Genomic DNA, 15304 nt, shown 5'->3' with positions numbered 1-15304 from the left:
GCTGCAGGTGCGTTGCCGGTTTTTTAAGAGGGAATAGGGTAATAGGGGAGGGGAGGGATGGGAAGGGAAGGGAATAGGGGAGAGTAGGGAAGGGAATAGGGTAGGGGATTGGGCCTCCGGTATTAACTTACTCACTCGGCGAAACACAGCGCAAGCGCTGTTTCACGCCGGTTTTCTGTGAGAACGTGGTATTTCTCCGGTCGAGCCGGCCCATTCGTGCCGAAGCATAGCTCTCCCACGTCTTTGTCTGTAGATACTATCTATGATCTATCATCACTTTGGTATAATAAAACGTTGCCATGGGCTGTGGGCACGGGGCGTCTAAAGACTCTACTGGTGGACAAAAAATTGCCTATATTTTAATCATCTAACGATAATACATATTTCTTTATGTACAATAATTAATAATTATTATATTATACCTCCTACCTAGAACCTGTGCACCTTTCTGAAATGCTTATTTATTATCTTACAGAATCGCTAAAGTACCTAGTAGTCGCGAGTCTCTTCGGGAGTCGGGCACAAAGATTTAGGTGTCTAGTCGTTTCCGAATATGATAGGAATTAGTAACGAGTAAGTAAAGAGGTATTATAATGGTTTATTTTCAAGAATCTAGTTTTGTATTCCAGTAGCGATAGCCTATCAGGTCGATGGCCGAATTAATAATAATAATAATATCTATGGACGCTTCACACCTCGTCAGTCTGGCCCCGTGCTAAGTACCTAAAGGACTTGTGTTACAGGTACCAGACAACGGAAATATATTTAATACTTTTATACTATACATATATTTAAGATTTTTATTAAATCATACACATATTTAATACACATCCAGACCCAGGAACATTGAAAACTTTTTGTTCCGTCGGCGGGATTCAAACCCGCGACCCCCGGCTTAAGCTACCAACGCGCTCACCACTGAGCCACAGAAGTCATTATCATTTAGAATTATTACGTGGTCTGTAAGTATTCAAATGAAATCTAGTGAAATACTCATTAGCACTATTATAGGAGTGCCGAATTTTTTTTTTCATGATTGTAGGCCATTGTATTTCCGCCGCCCCATGTACGAAATCTGTCGGCCTCCTATGGACGGCCTATTTATGAATCCAGGGCTCAGCATATATATACAGCATTGCTTACGAGATTCGTGAACCGTAACGAATCCTTATTCCTTATTAAAAATTTTGACCTTTGGCCTTTGACTGAGCCGAGGAAGATAGAGGAATATCCTTGCTTGTCAGATTTCAGAAAAAAAGTAAACGTCACGTAACGGATTTAGATGTCAATGTCAACGTCACTAGAGTTGATAAATTGTGGTTCGAATGAAAATTGAAATGTTTCGTCACTTGATTATTGAATAATGTAAAATATATTGGTAATTTAAACATAATAAATACTTGTTAATATATATGTAACACCATGTCAGATATAAACATGGAAAAATTCGCCATTCCGGATTTCGTACCGGAGCGGTACGTGAAAGAGCTAGCAAAATCTTGTGTCGGAGGGGAGGAGCTGCAACAGCAAAAAGAGAAGATCTCAGCTTTGGCTGAAGAAACAGCCAATGCCCTGAAGAAAAATGTTTATGAGAACTATATGCAGTTCATTGAAACTGCTTCCGAAATATCCCACTTAGAGGCCGAAATGTACAAACTGTCCCACCTACTCAGCGACCAACGTACAGTCCTTACAACCTTATCGCAAGCTTCGATACTGGGCAACGAAAATACATTATCTCACGAGTCACTCGACGATCAAAACTTGGAGACGGAAAAAGCCGAGGAGCAGCGCAAAAACAAACTCATTGCAATATCAGAAAAGGTCGAAAATTGTATGAACTTGTTAGACGTTCCAGATAGACACCTCCTTCACGAGGGAGATTTATTGGAGCTTGATCCAGAAGAGAATACACCCATTCAACCTAGAATGCATGTGTATCTGTTCAATGATTGTCTCATGTTGACTTCATGGGTGTCAAACCGCAGAGGGCCCATGAGGTACAAATTTCAGACAAGTTACTCTGTCAGTACTCTAGCTGTAGTCAATGTGAGGGACTTGGGGACTGTGAAACAGGCTTTCAAGGTGCTCGCGTTTCCTGACACCAGGGTATTTCAGTGCAATAGCATAGCAATAAAAAAAGACTGGCTCGAAAAATTTGATGTAGCAAAGAAAATGTATATCGAGAAGGAAAATCTCAAACAAAAGAAAAATGAGAAACCTAAGCTAGAGTCTCTGGAATCACCCAGTTTATCTGTTGAAGAGATACAATCACCTCAAATAGCCCCACTGCCTGATTGGCTATCTGATGTTGCAGAGGAGTTAGATGTTCTAATTGTGGAGAGACACTTTGAGAAAACATATGATTTGATGATGCTAGCACAGAACACATTAGAGACCGAAGAATTTAAGAGTCACCCTCAAAAAAAGGATATCCAAGTCAAAATTGAGCAAAAACAAAAGATTTTAACTGACATACTTCTGAAAGAACTGGATGTAACAGACAACTGGAGCCCCAGAGGTGGGTTGAGGTCCTCCCGGTACCCTGTCCTAATTCTTACTAAATTCAACATGACCAGCCAAGCATGTGAGCTGTTTCTAGACATCTGTAGTCGTATAGTCAAAGCCCATATAAAAGGTGTCCAATTGGAAGGTTCCATTCAAAGTTATGTAAATCAAGTTGGTGAAGTTTTTTTCTGTACCCTCAGTGATGCTTTATCTGAATTTACGTCACTGTTTCCCAAAAACAAATTGAGTGCTTTCATTGTATGGGCCAGCATGCAGTTGAGGTTGCTGATGAGCCAGATAATAAAACAAGTATTCACCCCACAATGTCCCCTGGACTCGGTGCTCGAGTGTGTACAAAGTTTGAGAGACCAATGCACTCTTTTTTGTGAATTTGGATTAGATCTTAGATTTCACTTAAACAGTTGCTTACGGACTCCTATTATTAAAGCATTACGTGAATATAAAGAAAAAATTGTTGACTCAATGAAAGCAAAAGTTTCAGAGGATAAATGGACACCTGTGAACTTGCACAGCAAAGTTGGAGTTGGTAAATTTTTGACGCAGATGGAGAACTTGGGCCTTATGCTAGTTAGATATATTATAAACGAGACTTGGGTAGATTTATCTAGTAGTACCATATGGTTTACACAATCTGTAATCACTTTACAGAATGTTGGCCTAAAAATTGTTTCAAAAGATATGATGGATGTGGTTGATGAGTGTATTTATGCCATATTTAATTCACGATTGAGTATAACTGGACACGATAGCAGCTATGCTCAGAAAAACTTGAAATTTATATTAGATATAGTGTTGCCCCACATGCTGAAACAGTATAAAGATGAGGTGGGGTATGAGAATGATAAGTTGCTGGGCTTGGGAAAGAAGTTTGGCGCGAATATCGCCCCACCAAAGAAATCTAACATCACAAAATATACGAGCAATGAATATTTATGAAAACAGTCATTATTCACTCGGATGTAGAATATATTAATTAAATTAAATAAAATAAATAAATTATGTAGATTATGGGGGTCATTCAAGGGCTGTTTAGGGTCTTCCTGAAGTTGTAAAATAATCCCGTTGCAACAATTGTTTTTTATAATTTACCTTTCTCCATGCCCATACTTTGAAACAACTCATGGCCCACTAGTTACACCTAGATGTAGATGTATAAAATTATTTTATTATGCTAAAGCTTTAATAATGTAATATATAGAGATTAAGCATGCAAGATTTTTGTAAGTTTATTTAATAAATTGATCAAATTAAAATTTATATTATATGCAAGTTAAATAATATGAAATTTTAATAAAACTGAAGCATTGGTTTTTTAAATATTCATTTATTTTTCCTCTATTTGGTACTAAGTGTTGTTTGGCTTCCCTTGAATAGAAGTGATATTCTTTACATATTATGCCATAATTCTATTCAAGGTTATGGTTTCAAATAGTACATATAACATGCTAATTTACATAATGAGACAATGAATGAGTCATCTCTTGTTGATTAATCTTTTTTTTATCACTTTTTATTGAGACAAGTTCATAAATATAAATATTACAACCCAGTCAAATTATCTAAAGACTGGGGCGAATAGCGAAAACCCAGCCGCAAAATAATGACGTTATAGAATCTAGATTCAAATAAATAACAATTTGACCCGGTTGTAAGTACCTCGATATTTTGCTATTACAAGCTTTCATAAACAGGAAGGGAGATCGCAGACGACAGACTTTGTGCGATCGAGTCTGCGGCGCCCATACAGTCGGCATGGCGCGGCCGCGCGCACGCCGTGCCTGTTGTATGGGCGCCGCAGACTCGATCGCACAAAAAGTCTGTCGTCTGCGATCTCCCGAAAGGATACATCCTAAAACAAAATTTTAAAATTGCAAAAACAGGATAAATCATTTTATCGAATTCGGGCGTTACAAAATGCTTATCACCTATTCCTTATCATATTATTATTACATACAACATGGAAATAACAAATGTATGGCTCTAATATGATACATGATTAATTATTATACATGCTAAATAAAATAAATTATAATTACTTAAATTACAGTTTTTGCTCTGGATGTCTTTTTCAGTCAGTTCTTATATTAGTATGAATACGTTATTAATATGAAACATAATATATTATATTAAATATGAGAGTAAAAAATAACTGCAGCTGGTAAAATACTTTATGCATGCGTCTGAGCCACAGCATAATTTGGTTGCATGCATGTATGTGACATTGTGACACCATAATTACGCGGCGAGGCGTACTTTAGTCGTGTGTTGCAACAAAATGCTGCCTTTACCCACTTAATTTTGGTCTGACATACAAATCAATTGAAGATGACACCATAACAACATTATTCGGTTTCCATCAGCGTTTCTAAGAACGTGTTACCATTGATCATTTTAGTTGTTAGAATAACAAACTCCACATTAGAATCTTCCTGCGTGCTTATATTCCTGAGGGCTGATATCTCGTGGTAACTGCAGCCGCCGATGAAGAAAACTAGGATGACTCTTGGGCTTTCTATGGAGGAGGAGTTTTCACTTGATATCGAATTGCGACGAGGCATCCGCGGCTGGAGCGTTTGGAGTTCCTCTACCGTTGGTCCCGGTAACAGACCCAGCATATCTGTGATACCTGAAAAATAAAGCTATGGTTATCGACTAGTATAAAGTAGTGATGTTGACAGTTTACAAGTTAATGTTTATTTTACCATCATTATAATGAACACTTAGGTTGAGCACTTCATAGTTTATACAACATGGATGTTAGATCTCTCTAACAAACTTTCAAAAGGTGTAAATCAAAATGTATCTGATAACAACTGCTATTTTTTATTTAAAATATTCACACACCTGCCCATCCTTTGTTATTAGAAATATGTTCACACAGCCGCACTGTCAGTGGCACATATTTGCTTGACAAATAACATCTTTCGTTTTCATCTAACTCGGACTCGTCCATCGTCAGGTGAAGGGCCTAAAAAATTTAGCACAAATGTTGATAACAAGAATTTCTCAAATCGCATGTCAATTAAAGCGGTCAAGTGCGAGACAAATTCTCGGTTGAAGCCTTTGCTATATTTTTTCACATAACTGTTAAAACATGTATGTTGCAAGAGTCAAGAGGGCTATGAGAGCTATCATTTACCTATACTAGCTCTCTCTCTCTAGCTGTCACAACTTACTGTTGACAAAATACCCACAGCCTAGTTGCAGACAGACGAGTAGCGTGTCACAGCAATTGTTTTTCCATTTGATACTTCCGCTACATAACCTCAAAATCTGATTGTCAATTACCTTTCTTAGCACAGCGTATTGTCTAGCACCGGTCTGAGCTCTCAGCAGGCCGCATTTCTCGAGGTTGGCGAGTGTTAGCCAGGCGCGCAGGCCGTATACTTGGGTCAGTTCTCGTCTGTAGTGTTCCCACGTTCGAGGGCGAAGCCCCGACCCCGTCGCACACTGCAGGCAGATGAGACGCAGCACCTGCGGGCATGTTGATATTTTTACCGAATATCGCCAGAAAAATATTATTGTTTGGCATGTTCTATACTCTATAACCTGATACATTTTGGCAGTTGTGGTTAGAATCGTGTTTACAGTCTATTTGTGTCTAAGACGGAATGCGATGTTTCTACGATAAAGCGCCGATATTTGCTTAGCGCAAAATAAGTTTGTCTGTGGCAATATAATATTATACGTCAGACATTTCCTCAAAATGATATACAAAAGAATAATAATTATAAAGTAATACTTGTTTAAAGCAAGAATTACAAAGTAAAACTTGTTTGTGAGTGCAGAGACTAAACATACATACAGGGTGCAATTAAACCTTCCTGCCAATTTTTTTCCAGGACTGAGGTATCATTAGGAGAGTCCATTGAACCAAAAGAACTTGGGTGTTCATTTTTTTAATGACACATTTTATCCCATTTAAAATCGTTGCAGAACGGTCACTCGCGGCGGTGGATATGAGGGGGTGACGCGGGGGGCGGTGCGCGCGCAGGGGCACATCATGCGCAGGCGACGCGTCGTGTTCATTAATTGTAGTGTTTTTAGGATAACTTTCGGAAGCTATTTCTCAATATTTAATTTTTTTTTAACAAGGATCAATATATCAAAATTTGGCAGGAAGGTTTAATTGCATCCTGTATTTTGTATAGTGTATATTTTCTCTAACGCCTCCGTGGTCTAGTGGTACAGAGCGCGGCTCTTGACTCGGAGGTCGTGGGTTCGATTTCCGCGCTGGAAACATGTTATTTCCAAGTTTGGTTAGGACAATGCAGGCTGATCACCTGATTGACAAGTAAGATGATCCATGCGTCGGATGGGCATGTAAAAAGTCGGTCCTGCGCCTGATCTCTCGCCGGTCGTGTCGGTCTGCCGTCCCACTGGGTTATGAGAGTAAAGGAATAGAGAGTGCTCTTGTGTACTGCGCACACACTTGGGCACTATAAAATTACTCCTGCGTAGCTGGCCTGGTTTCAATGAAACCGGCCACCGTCACCGAAACCGGTGTGGGAGCTATTTTCTCTATGGTGAGCGTTACCTTAGTTAGGGGTGCTTTCTGTGCGATCAGGTCCTCAATGTAGTTGCAAATTTTCTCGTTTTCGATACAGTTCAAAAAGTCTTCTTCACATTGTATGGTATCGTGAAATTCAAAAGAATCTGTAGTCTGGAAAAAGTAAGATTATAATTTGTGTTATATGATAGGTTAAAATGATTGAAATGGTCTTTAAAGGTAAGTAATTTTATCTTTATCAAAAATCTTAATGGTTTTTTAATACCTAGATTTTGATGTCCCTTGTAACCAATCAATGCTGCCAAACCTACAGTTCGCTGCTATTTTTTGTTTTTTGGGGTTGACAACACTACTTGTGACCTCCCTGGGATTGCTCATGATCACTTAGAATCTATGACTAGCGTTTCACGGTAAGTCTGGCATCAGTTTAGTCCATCAGTCTGATCCACACTGACGAAAGAATAGATTGTGTAACCGCGTGATTACGAACTGATATTTTTTTTTATAATGTACTATCGAGGAAATTGATTCCTAGGCAGTTGACGGACCTACGTCATTTGGTCGGCTTATGTCAATTCAATGTTAGCTGTGATCGGTTGGACAGGCTTGACTTAACGCGACCCCCTCCCCCCCCATGTGCCTAGGAATCAATTTCCTCGATAGTACTTGCCGGTCATCATTCTGGCGTCAGACTGATGGACTGAGCTGATGCCAGAATGACCGTGTAACCTAAGACTTACCTCCTTGATATACTCGGCGATGGTGGTGTGCTGAGCGAGCGAGGCCTTGTCCGCCAGCAGCTGGGGGAGGCGCGACACGAACTGCTTGATCTCCTGCACCGACTTGTCCTTGTGCCGCTCGTCCAGCTGCGTCTTGATCACGCGTGCCTTCTTTGACAGCGCCGCGCCCACCTATAACGTTGTAGACGACTATTGTTAGGTGTCGTTGCAACTTTACTTACCTACATAAATGATTGTACTGAGAAAGCCTCGATAAAACTGACTACATAAAGCCCAAGATATCAAGCAGTGAGTAGGCTGATGATGAAGTATTGCTAAGAAGAACACTCTCGATCATGTCAGCTTTCAAACAAAAAATTTAGATCGAAATCGGTCTACCATTTTGGATGTCATTATGCCATGGACAGACCATAAAGTTAATATACCTAGCAGAATAGAGCAACAATCTCGAGCTGTCAAACGAAACCGAAATTGGTTTACATCTGTGTGTAAAAATATGTGTACGTATCATAAAGTTAATATACCTAGCGGAATAGAGAAACAGGGCCGTCTCTAGCCCATGTGGCGCCCGTGTGCAAATATAACCCCGCACCCCCAGGAGCGCTGTCAAAATGGAATGAGTACAGACTACAGAGTACAAGTACAGTACAAGTTTTTCCGGCCGCATAAGGCCTAGTGCCGGTCCTAGTAAGATTTTCAGGTGGTGCGAAAACCCGGCGCGCACCGAATTGCGAGTGGCGCTCGGCGCCCCTAGGATCGCGGCGCCCGTGTGCAACGCACACCCTGCACCTAAGGGAAAGACGCCCCTGTAGAGAAACAAAGGCCTGAGCAAGAGAGATGTTACTATCAGTAACACTGCGTGGTAAAAAGAGACGTGTGATACATGACAGCATCACTCTTTTTTGGCGTCCAGTCGGCACGTGCCGCACGTTGACAATTTAATCTCATAGAAATCATGTTCAATCGTAAGTGTATACGTACACATAATATTTTTACACACAGATGAAACCAATTTCGGTTTTGTTTGACAGCTTGAGATTGTTGCTCTATTCCGATAGGTACGGTATATTAACTTTATGGTATGTATACACTTGTCACAAGCATGATTGAACATGAATTCTATGAGATTAAATTGTCAACGTGCCGATAAGTGCCGACTGGACGTCAAGAAAAGAGTTCTGCTGTCATGTATCACACGTCTCTTTTTACCACGCAGTGTTACTGATAGTGTCATCTCGCTTGCTCAGGCCTTTGTTTCTCTATTCCGCTAGGTATATTATTAACTTTATGGTTACGCATTGTTACTGATAGTGACATCTCGCTTGCTCAGGCCTTTGTTTCTCTATTCCGCTAAGTATATTAACTTTATGGGACAGCCACGCACGGGCAGATATATTTATCTAACTTTTGAGTTATAAGAGTGCCTTCATATTAAGTTGTCAGTAGTGCGACAGCAGTGTGACTTCTATAGTAAAGAGCAGGGGCGGAACTTGAATTTGTGGGGCCCTGGGCTAATACTGCTTAGGGGCCCAACCTAATTACTCAACTAATTGCCATTTTGACAAGAAACTGTTTTCTGTAGTGATGTAGGTATATGTAATATATTATTATGTTAAGTACAGAAAGAAAATAGGAAAACAACATATTTAATTTATTTATATATGGGTTATAAATGGTTATGTTATACTAGACGTTACGCGCGGCTTCGCCCACGTAAATTAGATATTTCACAGACAAATTAGTCCACAAAAAATAGCCTATGATCCTTCACGTGGTCTACTTCTTATCTGTGCCAAATAACAGAAAAAATGCTGCTCCAGTAGTTCGTGAGATAAGCTCTTTCAAATAATTTCCCCCGTTTTACCATAATTTCCTCTATGTCTTCGCTCCTATTAGTCTTAGCGTAATAAAATATAGCTTATAGCCTTCCTTGATAAATGGTCTATCCAATACTGAAAGAATTTTTCAAATCAGACCAGTAATTCCTGAGATTAACGCGTTCAAATAAGCCCTGTCAAATAATTTCTCCCCCTTTTTTCCACATTTTCCTCTATTTCTTCGCTCCTATTAGTCTTAGCATGATAAAATATAGCTTATAGCCTTCCTCGTTAAATGGGCTCTCTAACACTGAAATAATTTTTCAAATCGGACTAGTAGTTCCTGAGATTAGTGCGTTCAAACTAACAAACAAACTGCAAATTCTTTTATTTGGTCATCGCACTGTAGTAGGTCCTTTGTTAAATCGAAATTTATCGAAAGAACTGATAATTAATAATGACATTGTTGTCCTGTATTTGTTTTCTATATACGACATCCTGGAGAAAGAACGCTCTGCTCCCCGTGTATTATATTTCTCTATGGCTATTGGCTCTGCTTCACAGCTAGTGATCGGCATCGTTAAAAAATCTTTAAGATGGTATAGCAGTTTGGGAAAACATCAACAAGTTTCTTTTCATAAATTAGCCAAAAAATTTCACTGCATGAGGTGTAAGACTCTGTCTTAGACTGCAGTAAGTAAGATTTTAACTGAATGCACTCATTCACTAAATGTTCGTCTACGGCATTTGGATAATGCGCCAACCTTATGATCGGTTTTTTTTTAATTCTAGATAATTTTTAAAAGCTTTTATTTAACTTGCTCTGTATGTATGTAAGTATGTATGTTACGGTGGAATTTTGGAACTCAATTTTGAAGTAGATATATTTAACCGATAGAGCTGAAATTTTGCATTCGCGTTTAGTTTGAATGACCATGCACGATATGGTTTTTTAAGGAGAAATTTATTTCTTCTTTTTAGACTATTTAAATATAAGCTTTTTCTCAAAAAGTTTTTTGTTTATAATTTATTATTATTGACAATATCGTCTATTGGTTTCAGTTCGGTTGGGGGCCCTCTGTATTCGCGGGGCCCTGGGCTGCAGGCCAAAAAGCCTTATAGTAGATCCGCCCCTGGACTAAAGAGCAACGGTACTCGTTTTAGTTTGGAAGTTGGAACTCGCGCTGCTGTCGAGTGCCGCGCTACTGGCGACCTAATGTGAAGGCAGTCTTAACAATCAGTGGCGGGGCAAGAGCTAAATTTGATGTGGGTAAGATATATTTTGCGAGGCCCCCTGATGATTGACACAAGAGGACGGATTTTGTTGAGAGAAATATTTTTTTGATGCCCAAACTTTTATTTATAAAAATTTGAGAATAATAATTGTAAACTCGTAAATGTAAAGAAAAAATCCTTGTGGTTGGCCACGTAGCCCACGCCGACGCGGAGAGGCGCGGTGAGGCGGCGTAGGCCTCTGATAACAATCCTCTGTTAACTGTTTTCGTCGGGGTTTAAAAACGAACTCATTTTATGCTACTTACCATAGTGAAGCTGCTATCCCTCAGCTCACTAAACAGCTCCTCGCTGGAGTTGAGCACGATGCGTTTCTTCTCTGTGGCGACGTCGGGGCTGGCGTCGTCGGGCGCCGCGAACTTGTGCCCCGGGAATATCGCCGTGCAGCTCTTGATGCCGTAGATCTCGTCTGAAATTGTTTTTAATTGAGATGGATATTAAAATTAGAATATTTGTGTGGGAAGTATCGCATCGCGTTGCTCCTTCCTAGGGTTACCATCTGTAATATTTAATATTAATAGTTTATTAAAAACCAAAGAAAACACACTTTTTTTAAATATATATTTTTAAATCTAACAAAATATTGCATTGTCATTGGCTCCTAATATGTACATGCAAAGTTTCTAATCCATTTGATTAGACTACTGAAGATAGGATAAAATCGTGCTCAAAGATTCCGTTACATACATACAACCCAAGCTTATAAAAGCGTGTTAAAACTAGGACATAACTATTGAGAAGCCTGAAAGTTGCAGTCTAAAATTTGGACACATAAATAGATTTTTTTCAAGGCACCGTTTTGCCTTGAAAAACATCTGTGAAAACAAAATTTGAGAGTCTGGATTTTAAACAACCTAGATATTTAATGAGTTTTCGCCCAGACTCTGCCCACTGCCCAGTTAAATCGTTGAAACTAGGGCAGATCCAGGGAAACTCAGACAGATGGCAACCCTACTACCTACCGTTTTTAAGCATTGTTAAAGAGTATCAACGGAACAATTTATTTTATGTTCCATAATATTTACATGTCAGCAAGAAAAAATTATAAAATAGAATAGTAATACCAATAAGGCCTTCATATGTGAGCTGTGTGGTCATGATGCTTGTGAAGTCTATGGCTCTGTCCAGTAGCAGCAGCTGGTCTATACATGTTGTGGTGGAGCCCTTATGACCTAAGCCTTGGTCCTCCTTGTTCAGGCGACATAGTAAATCCCACACCTATGCAGAGAAAATGTCTGGTAAGGTACAAAAATCATTAAAATGGATTGTTGACTTAGGTACTATCGACGAAGTTGATTCCTAGGCAGATGAGGGACCTATGTAGTTTGGTCGCGTTACGTCAAACCCAGCCGACAAATCACAATTAACATTAAATTGACAATCTTCGACCAAATGACGTTGGTCTGTCAACTGCCCAGGAATCAATTTCCTTGATGTTACCTACTCAAGAAAATATTATAATATTATGTTTATGACATTTTATTTGAGACATTGGAAAAAATTAAAGAAGTTTTATGGACACTTTTATAAGAACTACAATCCATGTGGACTATTTTACATAAAAGTTTTAAATGGTATTTTAAACATTTTAGTAAAATCACATTACTTTTTTATGTCAGCTTCTTTAGAATAAATTATTTCAAATGTTTTTTGTATGTTGGTACTACTGGTGCCTAGCATACATTGAATACCTACTTGTTTAGCAGCAAAGCCCTTGCCGTAAACTCTTGGTATAATTCCATACAGCTGTTGTATGGTGCGGAGAGCTTGTGCTGCATTGTAAAGACAAGTGGGGTCACCTTCCAGATAATTTTCCCTGTAAAGTAATTTTGTTAAGTCTTTACATAAAAATGTATAAAGAACAACAAAAAGTTTCACAAAATTAAGCAAACAAGTTTAGAAATTATTAACTGAACAAAATATTTACCTAAAATCATTTTGTAGTTCCAATGACATAACATCACTATCAAAGGGGAATATATCACACTTGAATTCTTCAATTGATAAATTTGTAAACACATTCCGGTTCTTTAAATGCTTCTCACAAAGTTCACTCCTTCTGGGCACAAAGAATAAATGGAATTCTATTGGAGTGCTCTGTTTAGATCTGAAAACAATTATTTGAATTAAAAACAGCCATGAAAGTAAGATTATAAATTGTAGTAGGTACATTTTACTCAAAACTGTGATCATACTTTTGTTTTTTTTTTTATTGAAAGAAGGGGGCAAACGAGCAAACACCAGGGTCACCTGATGGAAAGCAACTTCCGTCGCCCATGGACACTCGCAGCAATAGAAGAGCTGCAGGTGCGTTGCCGGCCTTTTAAGAGAGAATAGGGTAATAGGGGAGGGTAGGGATGGGAAGGGAAGGGAATAGGGGATGATAGGGAAGGGAATTGGGCCTCCGGTAAACTCACTCACTCGGCGAAACACAGCGCAAGCGCTGTTTCACGTCGGTTTTCTGTGAGAACGTAGTATTTCTCCGGTCGAGCCGGCCCATTCGTGCCGAAGCATGGCTCTCCCACGTAATTTGTTGGTAACATGTTTGAGTGTAAACTGAGGAGGAAAACCAGATTAGTCAGCGAGAAAAAAATTAACACAGTGGTTAAAAAACTAGTATAAACTACTACTGAACTATTCCGTTTTGTTTGAAAATTGTCTTTTTAATCCCTCGATTGCAGATTCTTGGAAATCTATTGTTATTGCGGTCAAATTTTCACCCCTTGGGAGTTAAAGCCTTTTTAACTGGTCTTGATTGAAATAATTAACAGTAAAGACGCAGATGGGATTTGCACTCTTGTGGACTTGTTCGGTTTTGTTCGCCAGCTCCTCAACTATAGAATATTGAAAAGTATCTAATGGCACTCTTACCTTAACGATTGTATGTAATCTGCAACTAAATCCATCAAGTTTAGCTTTGGTCGGGCAATGAAAATGATGTGTTTCACTGCAGTGAGGGGGAGGCTCCCTGGTCGCAGTGGAAACATGTCCACTACCTCATGCTCTTTCAAAAGCGAGTATTGAGCAACCAAGCCCACAGGCCCAGCCAGCCATTCGTCCCAGATAGTCACCTATACAAGCAAATATACTTACAAATTATTTTATTAAGTGAAATCTAAGGTAACTTGTAATTTGACTTACTTTCGGACCATCACATAGTTGTAGAAGATTCAACAATTCCTTTCTCATAGTTTCGTGTAAGAAAGCCACATTTAATCTGCCTCCTGACAAATGGGTACTCATTTTGGATTCTTTGTTTCACTTTTAGATGAAATTTGTTATTTAGTTTTGCAAATTAATTTAATCAAACTTTTGATGATAAATTGATTTGTTTTGTTTTGATCATGATAATTATTGATAAATCGCTTTTTGACAGTTTGGATGTGTTCCAAAACTTGAACGATATGATGCTAGTTAGCTAGTTACCATCATTTTACAAGATTGGATTGGCTATAGATACGTCATTGCATCAGCTGATGGCACTAGCCAGTACACTGCTTACACATGGCTTACACCATAAACCTTTTTTTTTTTTTTTTGTTAATTCGTCCCGGTCGGGACAGGCAAAGGGACACACCATAAACCTATAATATATTAAGTCTATGGCTTACACCCTGTTTTGACATTAACATTATTATTTTTATTTGAGATAAGCACAGAATTACTAAGCAAGAGTCCGCAGTAAGCAAAAATACGAGTAACGACTTACGACGCCGATTTAAGCAGGTATAAATAGTCAGTACTCAAGATGCACCTCGGTCTCAAGAGACGGTTCAGGCTCTGTGATTGGTTGGCTGTCAAAATTTGTGTCGCCATGGTTAAAAGTACCTACCCGACGGACTTGTGTTACGGCCTTACGGGGCGGGGCCCGGGGGCAAAAACTTCTATTTAAACATCAGTTCAAATAGAAGTCTTTCGGCGGGGGGCCCAGGCAACGGAAATATTACCTAGTATATTAAATACTTTTTATAGGTACTACACATATTATAATTAAATTTTTTATTATAATATACGTCACATAATATTATTTAATAAGTACACAATATCCAAGACTCAGGAACATAGAAAACATTTTGTTCCGTCGATGTGATTCGAACCCACGACCCCCGGCTTGAGCGCTAATATTAACACGCTCAACCACTGAGCCACAGAGGTCGTCAAAATAATATTATATACTTTCCTTTCCATTCTTTATTTCTTCCTTTGATACTAGGAAGGTATGAGATGGTAATTAGTAATTACATAATATTAAGTGTAAGTTATAAAAAAAAACTAGGCCTTTACATCCGTTGTGGATGATTTATACAGTATTTTTCAGAGCGAAGTAACCGCTCCTCAAATATTGTAGTGCCTGGGACAAGATTTTTAAATGTCCGTATGGTTGCCCAAGCGCATACGGCATTCTCGCATCATAG

At 38.9% G+C, this 15304-nt stretch overlaps 2 protein-coding genes across 2 annotated transcripts; one reads left to right on the top strand and one right to left on the bottom strand.

The window, feature by feature from the left end:
- Positions 1-1333: 1333 nt before the first annotated feature.
- Positions 1334-3793, top strand: LOC121727934 (exocyst complex component 8). The gene is made up of 2 exons (XM_042115998.1): positions 1334-3495; positions 3526-3793. Exon 1 carries the CDS (start codon positions 1423-1425, stop codon positions 3463-3465), a length of 2043 nt encoding a protein of 680 aa, XP_041971932.1. The 5' UTR covers positions 1334-1422; the 3' UTR covers positions 3466-3495; positions 3526-3793.
- Positions 3794-4545: 752 nt separating this feature from the next.
- Positions 4546-14193, bottom strand: LOC121728016 (vacuolar protein sorting-associated protein 33A). The gene is made up of 11 exons (XM_042116108.1): positions 14031-14193; positions 13761-13960; positions 12817-12996; positions 12585-12705; positions 11954-12107; positions 11138-11298; positions 7780-7950; positions 7067-7192; positions 5818-6003; positions 5374-5497; positions 4546-5155 (listed from the first exon to the last, which is right to left on the bottom strand). The coding sequence occupies exons 1-11, from the start codon at positions 14130-14132 to the stop codon at positions 4872-4874; spliced, it is 1809 nt and encodes a 602-aa protein (XP_041972042.1). The 5' UTR covers positions 14133-14193; the 3' UTR covers positions 4546-4871.
- Between the last annotated feature and the right edge of the window lie 1111 nt (positions 14194-15304).

The sequence above is a fragment of the Aricia agestis genome, chromosome 6 (genome assembly GCF_905147365.1).
Source record: "Aricia agestis chromosome 6, ilAriAges1.1, whole genome shotgun sequence".
Taxonomy (NCBI): Eukaryota; Metazoa; Arthropoda; class Insecta; order Lepidoptera; family Lycaenidae; genus Aricia; species Aricia agestis.
The sequence above is the reverse complement of the archived record's forward strand: the minus strand, read 5'-3'. Positions and strand labels throughout refer to the sequence as shown.

Coding starts and splice junctions, on each gene's coding strand:
- LOC121728016 (XM_042116108.1), bottom strand. CDS start 14,132: ATGAGTACCCATTTGTCAGGAGGCAGATTAAATGTGGCTTTCTTACAC. Junction 12,706..12,816: donor GAACTACAAAATGATTTTAG/GTAAATATTTTG, acceptor ATTACTTTACAG/GGAAAATTATCTGGAAGGTG. Junction 7,193..7,779: donor TCGCCGAGTATATCAAGGAG/GTAAGTCTTAGG, acceptor TACTTTTTCCAG/ACTACAGATTCTTTTGAATT.
- LOC121727934 (XM_042115998.1), top strand. CDS start 1,423: ATGTCAGATATAAACATGGAAAAATTCGCCATTCCGGATTTCGTACCG.